Below are 16,288 nucleotides of genomic sequence, written 5' to 3' on the forward strand. Positions count from 1 at the left end.
TTATCTATATTATAAACTGGGTGGTTTGAGCCCTGAATGTTGATTGGCTGACAGCCGTGGTATATCAGACTGCATACCACGGGTATGACAAAACATGTATTTCTACATTGGTAATCAGTTTATAATAGCAATAAGGCACCTCGGGGGTGTGTGGTATATGGCCAATATACCACGGCTAAGGGCTGTATCCAGGCACTCCGCGTTGCGCCTAAGAACAGCCCTTAGCCGTGGTATATTGGCCATATACCACACACCCCCGAGGTGCCTTATTGCTTAATTATATAAGATGTTGTGGGGAAGCAAAGACAAAATGTCTACCTTGGGTGATCGGAGGTCTCCTCTCCTCCAGTTGGTATCTATCCTATGCTGCCTGATGTACGCACACTTCCAGGGGCTGTGGGTGAATCCCGGCTTGGTGACTTTCCTCTTCTTGAAGGCTAGAGGCTCATCAATGCCTGCTTGTGAAGAGATGAGAGGAGAGGAGCAGTGTCAGTCCGAGACTGTGTCAGAAAGCAGAATATCTACTGTTTGCTCAGGCCATTGTCAATCTAGCCTGACCATTGTTCAAGATTGATCATACTGGCCAATGCTGGTGTCAATCATGGTCTTAAACTACTTCAGCATGTTCCTTTCGGCCAGTACTTGTGCCTGTCATGCCCCTATACCGGTTCAGTGATTCCTATTGGCTAAATGCGTCTAGACTGACCCTCTTCCCGGCACTTCTCCCTCCAGAGGAGGTTGTCCTCAGCCAGGATCCTCCAGTAACGACAGGTCTGAGCGGCCTGCAGCAGGTCCTTGGGCTCAAGGAACGACAGCACGTACAGGGCCAACTGACGGAGGAGAGGAAGGATGGAGGGAAGGAGAGGGAGAGAGGAGAGAACGTTATTTTACAGCGTAAGGGCGTTGCCGTGGTTGAGTGGGTGGGTCTGGGTCTAGTTGGCCAACCCCACACCTCCTAAAATACCAGCGCTCTATAATTCAATACCATTGCTCTTCAACTCAAACATACCTCATCCCCAAGCCATTATTGACGATCCAGAGCAATTGAGAGGGTTTGAAAGTGTTTCATCGACGCAGCACAGCAGAACCACTGATTGTGTATTGAGTTGGTTACATAACAGGGTCTCTCTGTCTTACTACATGTCTCAGTCTCATCCATATATGGATACCACTGAACTGCCCCCAGGGTTTGTTCTGTTGGAGCTTCTTTACTCTGCCTAGTGCCTACCACACCCTATCACTCTCCAGCCTGAGAGACAGAGAGAAAACAGAGAAACGAGACAGAGAGGAGAGCAAAAAAGAGCGAGAGAGAGCGCGAGAGAGCGAAAAAGAGCGCGAGAGAGCAAAAAACAGCGCGAGAGACCGAAAAAGAGCGAGAGAGAGCAAAAAAGAGCGAGAGAGAGCAAAAAGAGCGAGAGAGAGCGAAAAAGAGCGAGAGAGAGCGAAAAAGAGCGAGAGAGAGCGAAAAAGAGCGAGAGAGAGCGAAAAAGAGCGAGAGAGAGCGAAAAAGAGCGAGAGAGGAGAGAGAAAAGAGAGGAGAAAAGAGAAGCGAGACAGAAAAGTGTGAGAGAGAAAAGAGAGAGGAGGGAACAAATGTGAAGCAAAGCAGAAACAGCTAAATGGGAAGAAACAAGGCAACAGTGAGAGGGAGCAAGACAGGCTGCCTGAGGCTCCAACCTCTACTAAACAAGGCAACAGTGAGCGGGAGCAAGACAGGCTGCCTGAGGCTCCAACCTCTACTAAACAAGGCAACAGTGAGCGGGAGCAAGACAGGCTGCCTGAGGCTCCAACCTCTACTAAACAAGGCAACAGTGAGCGGGAGCAAGACAGGCTGCCTGAGGCTCCAACCTCTACTAAACAAGGCAACAGTGAGCGGGAGCAAGACAGGCTGCCTGAGGCTCCAACCTCTACTAAACAAGGCAACAGTGAGCGGGAGCAAGACAGGCTGCCTGAGGCTCCAACCTCTACTAAACAAGGCAACAGTGAGCGGGAGCAAGACAGGCTGCCTGAGGCTCCAACCTCTACTAAACAAGGCAACAGTGAGCGGGAGCAAGACAGGCTGCCTGAGGCTCCAACCTCTACTAAACAAGGCAACAGTGAGCGGGAGCAAGACAGGCTGCCTGAGGCTCCAACCTCTACTAAACAAGGCAACAGTGAGCGGGAGCAAGACAGGCTGCCTGAGGCTCCAACCTCTACTAAACAAGGCAACAGTGAGCGGGAGCAAGACAGGCTGCCTGAGGCTCCAACCTCTACTAAACAAGGTAACAGTGAGCGGGAGCAAGACAGGCTGCCTGAGGCTCCAACCTCTACTAAACAAGGTAACAGTGAGCGGGAGCAAGACAGGCTGCCTGAGGCTCCAACCTCTACTAAACAAGGCAACAGTGAGCGGGAGCAAGACGGGCTGCCTGAGGCTCCAACCTCTACTAAACAAGGTAACAGTGAGCGGGAGCAAGACGGGCTGCCTGAGGCTCCAACCTCTACTAAACAAGGCAACAGTGAGCGGGAGCAAGACAGGCTGCCTGAGGCTCCAACCTCTACTAAACAAGGCAACAGTGAGCGGGAGCAAGACAGGCTGCCTGAGGCTCCAACCTCTACTAAACAAGGCAACAGTGAGCGGGAGCAAGACAGGCTGCCTGAGGCTCCAACCTCTACTAAACAAGGCAACAGTGAGCGGGAGCAAGACAGGCTGCCTGAGGCTCCAACCTCTACTAAACAAGGCAACAGTGAGCGGGAGCAAGACAGGTTGCCTCATGCTCCAACCTCTGTTGGCCACTGGAGCAAGCTGGGGGAGGCTATTTAGACCATTATGGAACATTACAGACTACTTTCCACACATCTCCCTTCACTCCCTCCCTCCCTCACCCTATTACAGACGATTCCACACCTTGCCTTCCTCTCCCTCTTCCCCTCCCTGTCCAGACCTCCCTCACACCTGACAGACAGGAAGGCAGGTGCCAGACTGAGACAGTCACTCTGATAAGGACCTCTGAGGAGTGACAGGAGGCTGTTTAAGACAGATCCCCTGAGAGCATAGAGTCCTGAACAGAGACACATTGGCCCGGTGTTATTAGTCCTCAGTTTGAGCGAAGGGTGACACACCCACCGAAAGGTGCCATTAAGGCTATTCCCAATGAGTTAAGTGGAGATAAGAAGACAGCTCAGGGAGCTTTCAGTTCTCACCTCTTTGGGCAACAGAGATGGATGGATGGGGAGATAGAAAAGCAAGTGGGTAGAGAGGGGTTAGAGAGAGAGGGAGGAGGAAGGGGTTAGAGAGAGAGGGAGGAGGAAGGGGTCAGAGAGAGAGGGAGGAGGAAGGGGTCAGAGAGAGGGAGGAGGAAGGGGTTAGAGAGAGAGGGAGGGTAAGGGGTCAGAGAGAGAGGGAGGGGAAGGGGTCAGAGAGAGAGGGAGGAGGAAGGGGTCAGAGAGAGAGGGAGGAGGAAGGGGTTAGAGAGAGAGGGAGGAGGAAGGGGTTAGAGAGAGAGGGAGGAGGAAGGGGTTAGAGAGAGAGGGAGGAGGAAGGGGTTAGAGAGAGAGGGAGGAGGAAGGGGTTAGAGAGAGAGGGAGGAGGAAGGGGTTAGAGAGAGAGGGAGGAGGAAGGGGTTAGAGAGAGAGGGAGGAGGAAGGGGTTAGAGAGAGAGGGAGGAGGAAGGGGTTAGAGAGAGAGGGAGGAGGAAGGGGTTAGAGAGAGAGGGAGGAGGAAGGGGTTAGAGAGAGAGGGAGGAGGAAGGGGTTAGAGAGAGAGGGAGGAGGAAGGGGTTAGAGAGAGAGGGAGGAGGAAGGGGTTAGAGAGAGAGGGAGGAGGAAGGGGTTAGAGAGAGAGGGAGGAGGAAGGGGTTAGAGAGAGAGGGAGGAGGCAGGGGTTAGAGAGAGAGGGAGGAGGAAGGGGTTAGAGAGAGAGGGAGGAGGAAGGGGTTAGAGAGAGAGGGAGGAGGAAGGGGTTAGAGAGAGAGGGAGGAGGAAGGGGTTAGAGAGAGAGGGAGGAGGAAGGGGTTAGAGAGAGAGGGAGGAGGAAGGGGTTAGAGAGAGAGGGAGGAGGAAGGGGTTAGAGAGAGAGGGAGGAGGAAGGGGTTAGAGAGAGAGGGAGGAGGAAGGGGTTAGAGAGAGGGGGAGGGATTAGAAAGACCTATAAAGGGGTTGTCACCTCTTTGGGCAGCAGGGAGATGAAGTCGCGTTGGAACTGCGGCTCAATGACCTGCATCATGTGTTTGACATGCGTGGGCTCACAGCTGTCGATCAACTCATCCAGCGCCATCAGCTTCTCTGGGCCACTCCAGCTCTGGAAAAACACACAGGAGGACGAGGGAGAGTAGGGTTAGATGGGATGTGTCGATGGTACAGTACTCCAGCTGTGGAATACACAGGACCGGTCAGGAGAGAAGTACATGGGGAGAGGACTTCATATGTCGGTTGTGTTGATGGTACTTGATTGTAAAAGTAGTTGTTTTTAGTGTGTGTTGCGTTGTATTGGCATACAAGGGTGCTTGCTGGAAGAGTGGTGGAATGTAAAAGTGTTTGAAGCCAATTTGCATAGGTGTGGAAGTGTGTACATTTGTGTGCCAATGCATACACTATATATACAAAAGTATATGGACACCCCTTCAAATTAGTGGATTCGGCTATTACAGCCACACCCATTGCTGACAGGTGTATAAAATCAAGAACACAGCCATGCAATCTCCATAGACAAACACTAGCAGTAGAATGGCCTGACTGAAGAGCTTTTAACGTGGCACATTGTCATAGGATGCCACCTTTCCAACAAGTCAGTTAGTAAAATTTCTGCCCTGCTAGAGCTGCCTCGGTCAACTGTAAGTTCTGTTATTGTGAATTGGAAACACCTAGGAGCAACAACGGCTCGGCCGCAAAGTGGTAGGCCACACAAGCGCACAGAACGGGACCGCCGAGTGCTGAAGCACGTAGTGTGTAAAAATAGTCTGTCCTTAGTTGCAACACTCACTACCGAGTTCCAAACTGTCTCTGGAAGCAACGTCAGCACAAGAACTGTTCGTCGGGAGCTTCATTAAATGGGTTTCCATGGCCAAACAGCTGCACACAAGCCTAAGATCACCATGCGCAATGCCAAGTACCGGCTGGAGAGGTGTAAAGCTTGCTGCCATTGGACTGGAGCAGTAGAAGCACATTCTCTGGAGTGATGAATCACGCTTCACTATCTGGCAGTCGACAGACAAATCTGGGTTTGGAAGATGCCAGGAGAGCACTACCTGCCCCAATGCATAGTGCCAACTGTAAAGTTTGGTGGAGGAGGAATAATGGTCTGGGGCTGTTTTTCATGGTTTCGGGTTAGGACCCTTAGTTCCAATGAAGTGATATCTTAACACTACAGCATTCAATGACATTCTAAACGATTCTGTGCTTCCAACTTTGTGGCAGTTTGGGGGGAAGGCCCTTTCCTGTTTCAGCATGACAAAGAGGTCCATAGAGAAATGGTTTGTTGAGATCGATGTGGAAGAACTTGACTGGCCTGCACAGAGCGAGCCAGGCCTAATCGCCCAACAACAGTGCCCGACCTCACAAATGCTGTTGTGGCTAAATGGAAACAAGTCCCCGCAGCAATATTACAGCATCTAGTGGAAAGCCTTCCCAAAAGAGTGGAGGCTGTTATAGCAGCAAAGGAGGGACCAACTCCATATTAATGCTCATGATTTTGGAATGAAATGTTCGACGAGCAGGTGTCCACATACTTTTGGTCATGTGTACGCAAGTGAATAACACAATCCCTCAACATAAGCCAGTTAGCCCAAGGCACCTCGCGCTAACTACACTAGCAACAGGCACATTAAAAGGCTATTTCCACATCAAGCACCTGGCCCTCATCAGCACGGTTATTACCTAGTTATGCTCCGTGGGGGATTTCTCCTGGCTGAATATTCAGCACCGCTCACAGCCTGAAGCTCAAAGCCAAACTGTGGAGCTTAGCTAGCCAGGGCTGTAGTAGTAACTAGACCAAGTGTCTAGATGCTGGGGCCAACGTTGTTTTCCTTTGGGAGAGCGCTCAAATGTAACACAGTGATTATAAGAGAAGGATGGAGGGGGGCATGGAGGATGGAAAGCATTGGGCATGTAAAGCATCTGTAATTTGGCAGTTAGACTGACGCCGCCGGAGGAGGAGGAGCTGGCTGTGCTGGTAGCTAGGAAGGGAATCAGGGAGTTGGGTTCAAAGCAGTACTCCTCGAACCAGGGCAAAGGGTTGGATTACTGAGTGGTTACTCAGCGCTGGCTGGCAGGCGACTTAACACCCATTGGTTATGCCTCTGGGAATTCGCTTTCTGGGTAGAAACACTGCTAGCTACAAAGCTTGCTTATGCTTGGTGGGTAACGCACCGAATGAAGGCACTACTTACAAAGCATGGGTCAGTCAACCCTGGTTTTCAACCAGACGACATAACGCCATGTTTCTTTCCGGTGTTATGACATTTGGATAGCTTTAGTTTCTGGCTACACTCATCTTCAAACCTCAAAGAGGATTCATTGAATTTCTCTCTCACTCCACGGGAAGCACAAAGGGGCTGAGCATGCCAGGACAGGAAAGAGAATGTACAGAATGCACGTTGGTGGGTTTAGCTGCGTCGAATACAAGCTGTCAGACCAAAGGCAAAAATGGGGCCATGGCAGGTGAACTACGTCAATTGTCTCTCTCTCTCACGCTCTGTCAAAAACCCACACACACAGAGGGCGAGTTCTCACATGGACAAGCTATTTCACAGGATTAGTGGTTTTTGGGAACGATTAAGCGATAAATGCAATGTTACAATATTTGACAATGGATGTCTGACTGAATTGTTTGATGCCGTGCCATGTCCCGGAGAGACAGGTACTGATCTTAGAGGTAGTTGTTGCAGAAGTAAACAGATCGTAAAAGCCCGACCTTGAACGCAACATTGTTCTAAACGCTGCGGAATCTCAACATCCTGAAGTAAGACTTACAGGCATCCAATTGTTAATGAACTTGGCCTGACATCTCTATTGTGCAGTCTGGCTCCTGTGGCTGTAAATCGGTACAGGATGGGGATTACATTTCACAATACCAGTAAACTGGTTTACTCACCAAACAGAGACGTGAAGAAAGCTAATCACCACAATATTAGCAGAAAGATGTTGCCGACAGGAATGTTATTAGCAAATTGCCATTTTTCTAATAAAAGATTTCTTGACATTTTGTTGCGGTTATGCAGAGAATGCTTTGAAGACAGAGCTAAAGCTCTAATTTCTTTCCTGTTTATTTCCCCAAAGATTTGGCCTTTATGACTGGCAAAGTCAATACAGGCACAAAGCCTGCTGTAAAAAACTTCAGCGAAGAAGGCAGCAGCATTACAGCGAGTTTGTTGCCAAGTCAAATAAACTCAGCATTGTTCCCATTTTGGATGAAAGGGGTGCTTACTGACGATGAATTTGATATTAACAAAATGCTAGAAACAAATCTCAGATGTCTGAACACTAGTCATCATTATGGAGTTGCCTCAACACAACAAGGCTTTTGTTGCCCAATCAAAAAGCAGAGTAGGTACATTACGGCCGTGCCTGAAATGGCACCCTATTCCCTATATAATAAACTACTTCTGACCTGAGGCACTACTGGAAGTACCTGAAAGACAAAATGATTTCTCTATTGACTGTGACGTTAGAACTCGACCATAGGCTTATATGTCATACGAAGCTGACTGGCCGAAAATACTACGCGGCTTTGAAAGGATTACCTGAACAAAGATCACATCTGTTCAACTGTTGACATAGTATACATCGGGCGTTGGCTGCACAAATACAATATTGGAGCCTGTATTCTAAACAGGTAGGCTAATTCCTATCCCATGCTACAGTGCATATGGTAATGTGAGGGCCAAAACATCAAGGCAGCAATTATCTTCAAGGCTTGAGGAAACATTGATTGGGCGCAACATCAGTTTTTTGATGAGCTCTCGCTCCAGGGCTTCGAAGGAAGACACTCAAGGGAGGGGGAGGGGGGAAGACGTATGTAACAAAGGAGTTGGGAGGAACTATCTAGTTAATTAGCTACTTAGTTAGAACCATCACTCCTCAGGGAGCAGAGGCCAATTAGGAAGTGAGAGCTAGGGGGTAGGAACTAACTCACCTGAAATGACCACTAGGAAGGGGAGGATGGACCTGACAGGAAGACATTGGAGGAGGTAAGTGGGAACTAACTCACCTGAAATGACCACTAGGAAGGGGAGATCCTACTCACCGAAATGTCCGGAGCCATTCCTGGAGGCCTGTGGGAGAAGGGATGGAGGTGATACGCCGCCTCTGCTGCCCCTGACCGTTAGCTGTCCTGATGTGCCCAAACGTGGTGGGGGTGGCTGGGTAGGGGACCAGCCCTGTAGCACTGTGGGGACAAATATGGAGAGAGTAAGAACATGAGAAGAAAAAAAAACATTTTCACAAGAAAAAGATAACCAGACTATACTGAAGAAAAACTATTTCTCCTGTTCTTCTGAGGAGAAGCACGAGGGTTATACTGATAGCGAGGAACACGGAGGTCATTATGAATAGCTTCAAATGCAGGCAAAGTGCAGGTGCTGCAGCAGTAGCAGCTTCTGCAGATATCTTCCGCTCCGCTCACTAATTACAATAGCAGTGAGAAGGAGTACAAAAGTTGAGTGGACGGAGAAGCAAACAACAGATACTAATGAGAGAAACAGCCCTGGGTCTCTGCCAAAAGGAGACTAACTGGGTTTCTATAGCTGGGGTGTATTCATTAGTGCACACCGTAGCAAAACATTTCGCAATGAAAACAGCGTGATCTATTGGGCAAATTCAGGTAGGCTCCTACCCGTTTGATTTAGTTTGCTTCCGTTTGGTTCCTAGTGAATAAACCCTTCTCTCTTCTCAATGCAACAGTTTCTCTGGAATTGAACTGAAACCAAGGTCGTATTCCCTAGGCACGAAACGGGAAGGTACTACCTGAACGTCAATTAAGAAATGTTCAATAAAATGTTCCGTTGCTAAATGTTTCAGTACGCCGTGCATTAATAAATATGAACCTGCTCTCTTCCAGAGTGTTTATCTGGAACTGAAACCAGCTGTTTATTCCCATGTTTCCATCATCAATAATCAACTAAATACCTCTGTACACAAGCTTCAATCAATTTGGTTTGGGTTACCAACTTGTTTTTATTCAACCAAAAAGATTTTAAAATCGACTTGATTTAGGGTAAAGAGAACTGCTATTGAGGTGCAGATCAATTCTGGAATGGGAATTTTAGGGGGATTTCTATCAGTGTGCGCCTCTCGCCCTGAGACTTCAAAGTGCACATAGTTCCAAAGAATTAAGTTCAATGTCAACCCCCCCCAAAAAAGGGAAGCCACGAGGCGTGCGCTCATTCGGTACTCGCCAAACAAACCATTCAGCAGTTCCTCACACCGTTCTGCTTAGCGACAGAAGTATGGGGTAAGAGAGTGAGGTCTGTTTCATAATGGGTTTATTTTTTAATGGGATTGAGAACTAGACCAGCGTGTGGCAATTACAAGGCTGCAGAAGCAGCACAGTGCTGTCAGTGAGTGAGGCAGCAGTGCTTAGTCAGGATCCTCAGGAAGGCATGAAGTACACTAATGGGCAAAGAACACGCTGCGGTGAGCACTTTTTATGAGGATTATGTGTCTTAGTGTGAATAACCACATAATATTCTGACTTACAGGGACATCTGGGGCTGCCTGCTGGATCATGTCTGTGATACAACAGAAATGGGTCAGGGTTTCTTTACCATTTGCATTGCTGGTCTACTGGGTAGGAAGGCTAAATCTACTGGTTAACTGGTAGGAAGGTGGGAACAGGGGGTTGGTTCTTTACCTTGGGTACTGGATAACAGGGTAGGGGAGGTGGGAACGGGGGAGGGGGGGGTTCTTTACCTTGGATACTCGGAGCCTTTGCAGGGCTTTTTTCCTGAAGGGAAAGATCGGACCTCTGGGCCATGGTCCAACTTTCTCTTCATCTGCAAAACAAGAGAGGCGAAAGGAGAGAAAGGAGAAGAGATGTTAGGAGGCAGTAGAGCGAGACAGACACCACAGACGTACACCCTTGTGTGCGTGCGCACGCACGTTCCTTCGTTCTTGCACCCCTCTTGACAGGGCCCAAAACAAAAAAAACCTCCCTGCAGCAACCTAGCATTTGGTGAAAGATGAGACCTGGCTAGAGAGTAAATGATAATTGCTGCCTCACTCTCCAGATTACTTCTCATCAAAGACAGAAGATATGAGTCATCTCTGCCATTAACATTTACAAGCTGTAGTCCTGAGGAGAACGAAGCAGCGCCTCACTTTGAGAACAGGGAAAGAGCGATTTTGTTGTTGAATAACTGGTACTGCAAACAAACGCTGACTTGAATGCTTTTGAGGCTCACAGCAGGAAAGAACTGACTGTTTACTTCAGAAAATTATTTGAACACAACTGTAGTTATTTTATTGCACACGGCACCGATCCTCACAAGAATAAAACAAATGCTGACAGTTCTCTCGCCTTGCCACAGGAACCAACCATTTCAAACGTAAATGATGAGCAAGAAGCCAAAGGTTCCCTACTTATTCAGCCTATAGATAAAAAGACAACGAATTTTGAAGTTTCAGTTCTCCTCAATGCAGATGATGGCGCTGCTTAACACTGGCTAGGCTGGCTCTAGCTGAGAGAAAGACCAGGCTGAGGTGTGGTAGGGTTTATTACACTGAGGAGTTTCACTCCAATAGCTTGCATTCCATACGGCAGAGCCTCTGACAGGCGTGGGAGATTCCCCCCCAAAAAAGAGCAGGGGACACAAACTCACACACTCACTGAAACAATCATTCGGGAGCAGTTATATGCTATAGGATGGGCAATGACTGCACCCTTCGCTAGAAAGAATAGCTTGATTAGAATAGCTTGATTTATACATGGGCGGTTCAAGGGAAACCACACACACTAAAACCTCTCCTGTCTCAGTGGGTGCATAGTTAGAGCCTGGATACTGAACATCTAACCAGGAGAAAACAAAAAGGACTCAGTTACCCCTCACACACCGAGCCCAAAAATTACATTTGCATAAAACTATTTTTGGGGATGTACTTGTACAGTGAGTCTCAAAAGGATTTTTATGCACTTGGTGAATTGAATGGCATGGCCGGTTAGGAAGGAGCACCGGGGGTTTCAAAAGACAAAGCCTTTTCTTTCGTGTTGTGTTTGCTTTACTCCGCTTTGGTAGTGTCTGACTGGTACATCATGAAATAAACAGAGATTTAGCCTATTTTATATGGGACGTTAACCCAAATAGATGCAATGTCCACCACACACAATGGACTATAATAACAGAGCAATAATACCTATTAACTATTCATATCACTGCACTCTGACCGTCGGGACTCACACATGCATGGAACACTAGCTAGATGCACCGAGATAGACAGAAACAACGCCAAGGACAAGTTCAGAATGCAAAATATTTAATTTGTTGCCAATTCTGGAGCCACAGAAAAATAGATAATATAGCCTAGCCTGCAATGTGGCTATAGAACTGCAATGAGGTCTGTATGGAAGGAGGCCTACTTTTAAAAACTTTGCCTATACCTGAATAAAGTTTGACTGATAATCAACGATCATTTAACTTCTACCCAACCCCAGATTATTTGACAGCTGGGGATGTAGCCAAGTTGATTGGAGGACCAACCAACGATACTGATATCAAAGACTATTGATTATAGTTGAATTTCCACCAGATCATCTGGAGCTGAGTGTGTGTGTGTGTGTGTGCTCTGGTGGTCTAACTGAGCTGAGGGAAGCGGTTCTGGTTTCTCTTTCTTGTGAAGAGCTCGGTGGGTTTTGATTAGGGACCCTGTACTGGGATGGTTCACAGCGTGTTGACGACACAGTCGGGTCAGATCAAGAACCGTTCAAATAAATGAAAGCCATCTCCCTGAGCGAGAGAACAGGACTACGTAAGAGGAGACAACGAATTAATCAGAATCATTGAGAAACGATTTTGATGGGATGCACTGCAGAGAAGGCAATGAAAAGGGATTCTGGAAGAGAAATGGTAGAATAACATTCCAAATGTTGGTGAAGAACGGAAGATTTATCATCAATGTGTTTTCCATCGAGTTAGAAAAAAAAATTATATCTCGAGGAAGTGGTTGGGTTTTTATAAGATATTCTCTGCTTGTTAGGGGATTCATTCTCAACCCCAATCCCTTGTTCTCCAAGGAATGACCTCACTGCAATGGCAGTTCAAGTAGTAGGAAGAGTAGGGGTGTGTGTGTGTGTGTGTGTGTGTGGGGGGGGGGGGGGGGGGTAGTGGCTGACGAGGGAATCTCCCAAGTTTCAGGCGTTGAAAACACAGAGTGCAACCACCAGTCTCTTGTGTTTCAGCCGTGGGAAAAGGTAACCCAAGACGAGACGGAGAATGTTGTTTGTAGACAGCTACTAATCAGTCACTCTGTGTCACACCTCTGACCTCCCCAACTGTGAGAAGGAGGAGAGCTGGATAGAGAGATAAGGACATTTTGAAAAGCAGTGAGAGAGCGTGAGAGAGAATGAATGCGTACGTCATAAGATCTGAGGAAATCATTCTCTTATTAGAAACTGGGTGGTGAATGAATGCTGATTGGCTGACAGCAGTGGTATATCAGACCATATACCACGGGTACGACAAAACATTTATTTTTACTGCTCTAAATACGTTGGTAACCAGTTTATAATAGACAAAATAAAGATTTGCTCCCCGTCGGTCTGAAAAGACAGATAAACCAACTGTAATGTGTTATTACTCATTGAAATGTAGACCTTATGAAAATATTACTAATTGGAATAATGTTCTCCATGCACGCCACAGTTATTCAATTACCATGTCAAGCAGCCATGAAATCATTTCAAGATCTCCATAGGAGAAACAAATAGAATTGGGACCTAACTAGAAAGAGATGGGGCATCCGTAATATCCATTTGCACGGAACAGATAGCAAAGGGACCTATTGCTTTCAGAGAAATTAAAGTCAAACTGGATTTTCTATTAGGCTTTGCAAAAGCAGCCCGTCTCCCCCTCTGTGCCTGTGGGGGGTTAAAACAGACAATTCTTACAAGACAACACTGAGCACTACCTTCCCTTCAGAGTAGAACACGCTCCCTAGAACAGCAGCTAAGTGGATGGCAGAGAAAGAGCATCTAGGCATGAAATGATATGACTCTGTAGAACAGTGGATTGAATGTGAGAGAATATGAAATGAGAGGAAGAGTAGGCTACTCACTGAGGAGAATTGGCTACAACAGGAGCTCACAGAGAATGACAGTCAAATATAATTTAGGTATGAAATTATAGCCTCCTACTTGATACCTCTTGAAATGGAAATATTAAACAGAAAGGCTCATTATCATATTTAAATCCTATCTGAATAGAGGTGGGAAACGCCTTGCCCGGCTGAACACAGTCCACACTTTAATCCCACTAATTATAAACCTGAAATGCATCCAAACCCCCAGCAGCCCAGTCAATTTGACTAGCCAGCACTTTTCTCCTTGGAATTTGTGCAAATGAATTTGAAGTGATTACCCAATTTGTTTACATAATATGATCCACTATAAATCATCAACAGCTGCACGTTCCCTTTCGTAATTTCGGGAGGACGTGCCGAAACTGTTTAACGGTAACCGATGGTGGACACTGACACCGAAGGTGTGGGATGTTCCGCTGCCCGGTAACGGACGTTATTCAGATTTTCCGGTGTGCTCAGTTCATACTGGTTGACTGCCTCTCATAAAGGCTCGCTTTCCACGCAGCCAAGTTATTAAGCGGATCAGCAACCGCATTCGTCAATGTTATCCGCACTTGAAACCGTAATCGCTTTTAAGAGACGCTGTGATGTTGGTTGCGGCAAACGACATGCAGTCCTTCAACCGCGTCACCAAAGTCTATGAGAAATTCCACCACAATAAGCGTACATTTCTGGATGACATAATGTGATGAATAAAAACCTGTCATAAAGGTTATTTTGCCTTATACACAGCAGTCTGACACAGTGACCCATCATTTGGGCTTGAAGCCTCAAGCAAGTCTACAGCGTAAGGAATATACGCTCTTTTTCAACAGGCAATTCAACAGATACAAATCAGATAGCCTACAGGCAACTATGCAGTGAGTCACTTGGCAACACAAGATGCCCACATCTGCATATGTAATAGTCTGATGCATAACACATAGGCAGACCAAGGGAAATATTTGGAATAGGAAACAGAATAGCTACAACCTAACCTGAAAGCATTGATTAAAAAAACAACATATATTGCTCACTATAACCTGGAAATTGAGGTTAAATTCTATGCAGAAATGGGAGGAAAATTCCCATATTCTGAATAGGTCTGGTTTTGCATCCTCCAGAAGCACAAAAAACAAAAGTATCTAGTCTAATCATTCCTTTTGATGTTAAAGCACTCCATGCGGGTAAATAATGTTACATTGTAGCCTATTGGTTAATATATGCCGTGATGCAAAGGAAGACACTGCTCACACGGTCAGCGTGACACGCAAGTGCAGTTAACTGATGGACAGATAGGCTGGGTCACCGCGTTTTCAACAACGGGCATCATCCATGGTAAAGGAATGAATGCTCATTGCTCAAATATTATAGTGTGAAAATGCAAAGGTACGACAGCAAACCTCACGTGTAATTATTATGCAATGGGCCTATGCATAAAACCCAATGTATTTCATAAGCAATATTTATTTATTCTGTTGCCGACATCCCTGTACCCTGAATGTCATAATGAAAACGAGGACCGATGTGCGCTCAGTATGAATCTCTCAGTCATTCTAAAATATTAATCAAAACGGCTATGATATGAGCCCCGCATAATTCCCCTGCTGTTCCCGTTCATCCTCTGCAGTGCCTGCCCATACAAATCTGCTGGTGTATACAGCGGCGCGTCATTTTCAGCCATTCAATTCGCAACTGGCAGAAAATTATTTCCCAGGCGCTTGGTCAACATGTCAATCATGCAACGATATGACAGCAAGATTGTGCGGCATGATGATGCATATAGACGTAGAAAGCCTACTCACTTTATAGAAAATCATCTTTAAAGTGCCGTAGAAACCCATGTTTGGTAATCCGGCTGTGGTTTCCTATTCCTTCACTGCGAATCGTTGAATCCCAAATATGTCAGAGTGGTAGAATCGCAGTGCAAAGGGGAGCAGGGCAGGGTGCTCGCGGGTAGATCCGTGACAATCTCTGATGTGGACATGCTCGAGCACGTCACCGAACGGGCGTGCGTGCTTGACGGTAGGTGTAGTAGATTTCTCAGTATGGAATAGCTCCGTCCGTGCCACACCGATTGATTTTTCTCAGTAACGATTCAAATACAGAACGATGTAGCGAGGAGGATCTCACTACCGATTGCCCCACAGGACAGCACGAGCGAGGATAATGAGCAAGGAGAGAGGGATGATATAAAAAGGGGAATTTGCAACTCGGGAGAAAGGGGAGTGGCGGCTAGGGGAGAAAGGGGAGGGCCATGCCCTCTTCAGAGCCTTTACAACGCTAGCTTCTGCGTAGAGCTCGGGTTACATTTTCCCCGGCGGTGAGGAGGCGAATGGTGCAGTCCAACAATCAACAGTATGCGCAGCGCATCAATTATTGGTGCGAATACACAGAAACCAGGCAGGAAAAGGGAGGGGGGAAATCACGGATGTGACTAGATGGAGTACAGCTACGACCGGAAGTGACTTTTCGTAGCAGGTAGAGAGAGGTTTTTCGCTAACCTTAACCTAATTCTCCTAACATGCCATGCTAATTATTCCAACCTGCTGTGTGAATTCTCCTAACCTGCTATGAAAAAGTCACTTTCCCATCATAGCTGTATACCACCGAGTCAACCCCCCCTCACTTGTTGCAGTCCACACACACCCCATGGTATGGCAGCAGTGGCACCACTAATGTTCTTTCCCCATCACTGGGTAGGAGGTATTTATCACAACTTGCTTTGAATAGGATATTCTGTATAATCGGTGCTCTGCTTTGGGCAGTCAGACACAAATTACATCCCGAAAAGTGAGAAACTAATATAAATATTAGAGGGAGAATATGATATTGAATAAACAAAATGTTTTACCTAATATTTCAGCCCATGCATAATAAACGCATAACATTCATATATTATATTCCACACTTCATTCAGCCCGGGGATAAAGAGAAATCCATTATTCTCTAGTCGGCAGCGGTACACAATATGCACTTCAGGTGCAGCACCTGATTTACACACGAAATGAACGCTAATTCCTTTTCAGTATGGGCAGAAACAATG

General features: G+C 46.8%; 1 protein-coding gene across 1 annotated transcript in view; it reads right to left on the reverse strand.

Moving 5' to 3' along the window:
• Positions 1-16,288, reverse strand: part of LOC106602374 (F-box/WD repeat-containing protein 7) — an 88,747-nt gene that overhangs the window by 18,393 nt on the left and 54,066 nt on the right. Inside the window, 5 exon segments of the mRNA XM_045716607.1 lie at positions 319-455; positions 707-830; positions 4,142-4,276; positions 8,215-8,359; positions 9,883-9,965. Of these exon segments, the coding sequence (XP_045572563.1) occupies positions 319-455; positions 707-830; positions 4,142-4,276; positions 8,215-8,359; positions 9,883-9,965 (624 nt within the window).

The sequence above is a fragment of the Salmo salar genome, chromosome ssa04 (assembly GCF_905237065.1).
Source record: "Salmo salar chromosome ssa04, Ssal_v3.1, whole genome shotgun sequence".
NCBI classification, from domain to species: Eukaryota; Metazoa; Chordata; class Actinopteri; order Salmoniformes; family Salmonidae; genus Salmo; species Salmo salar.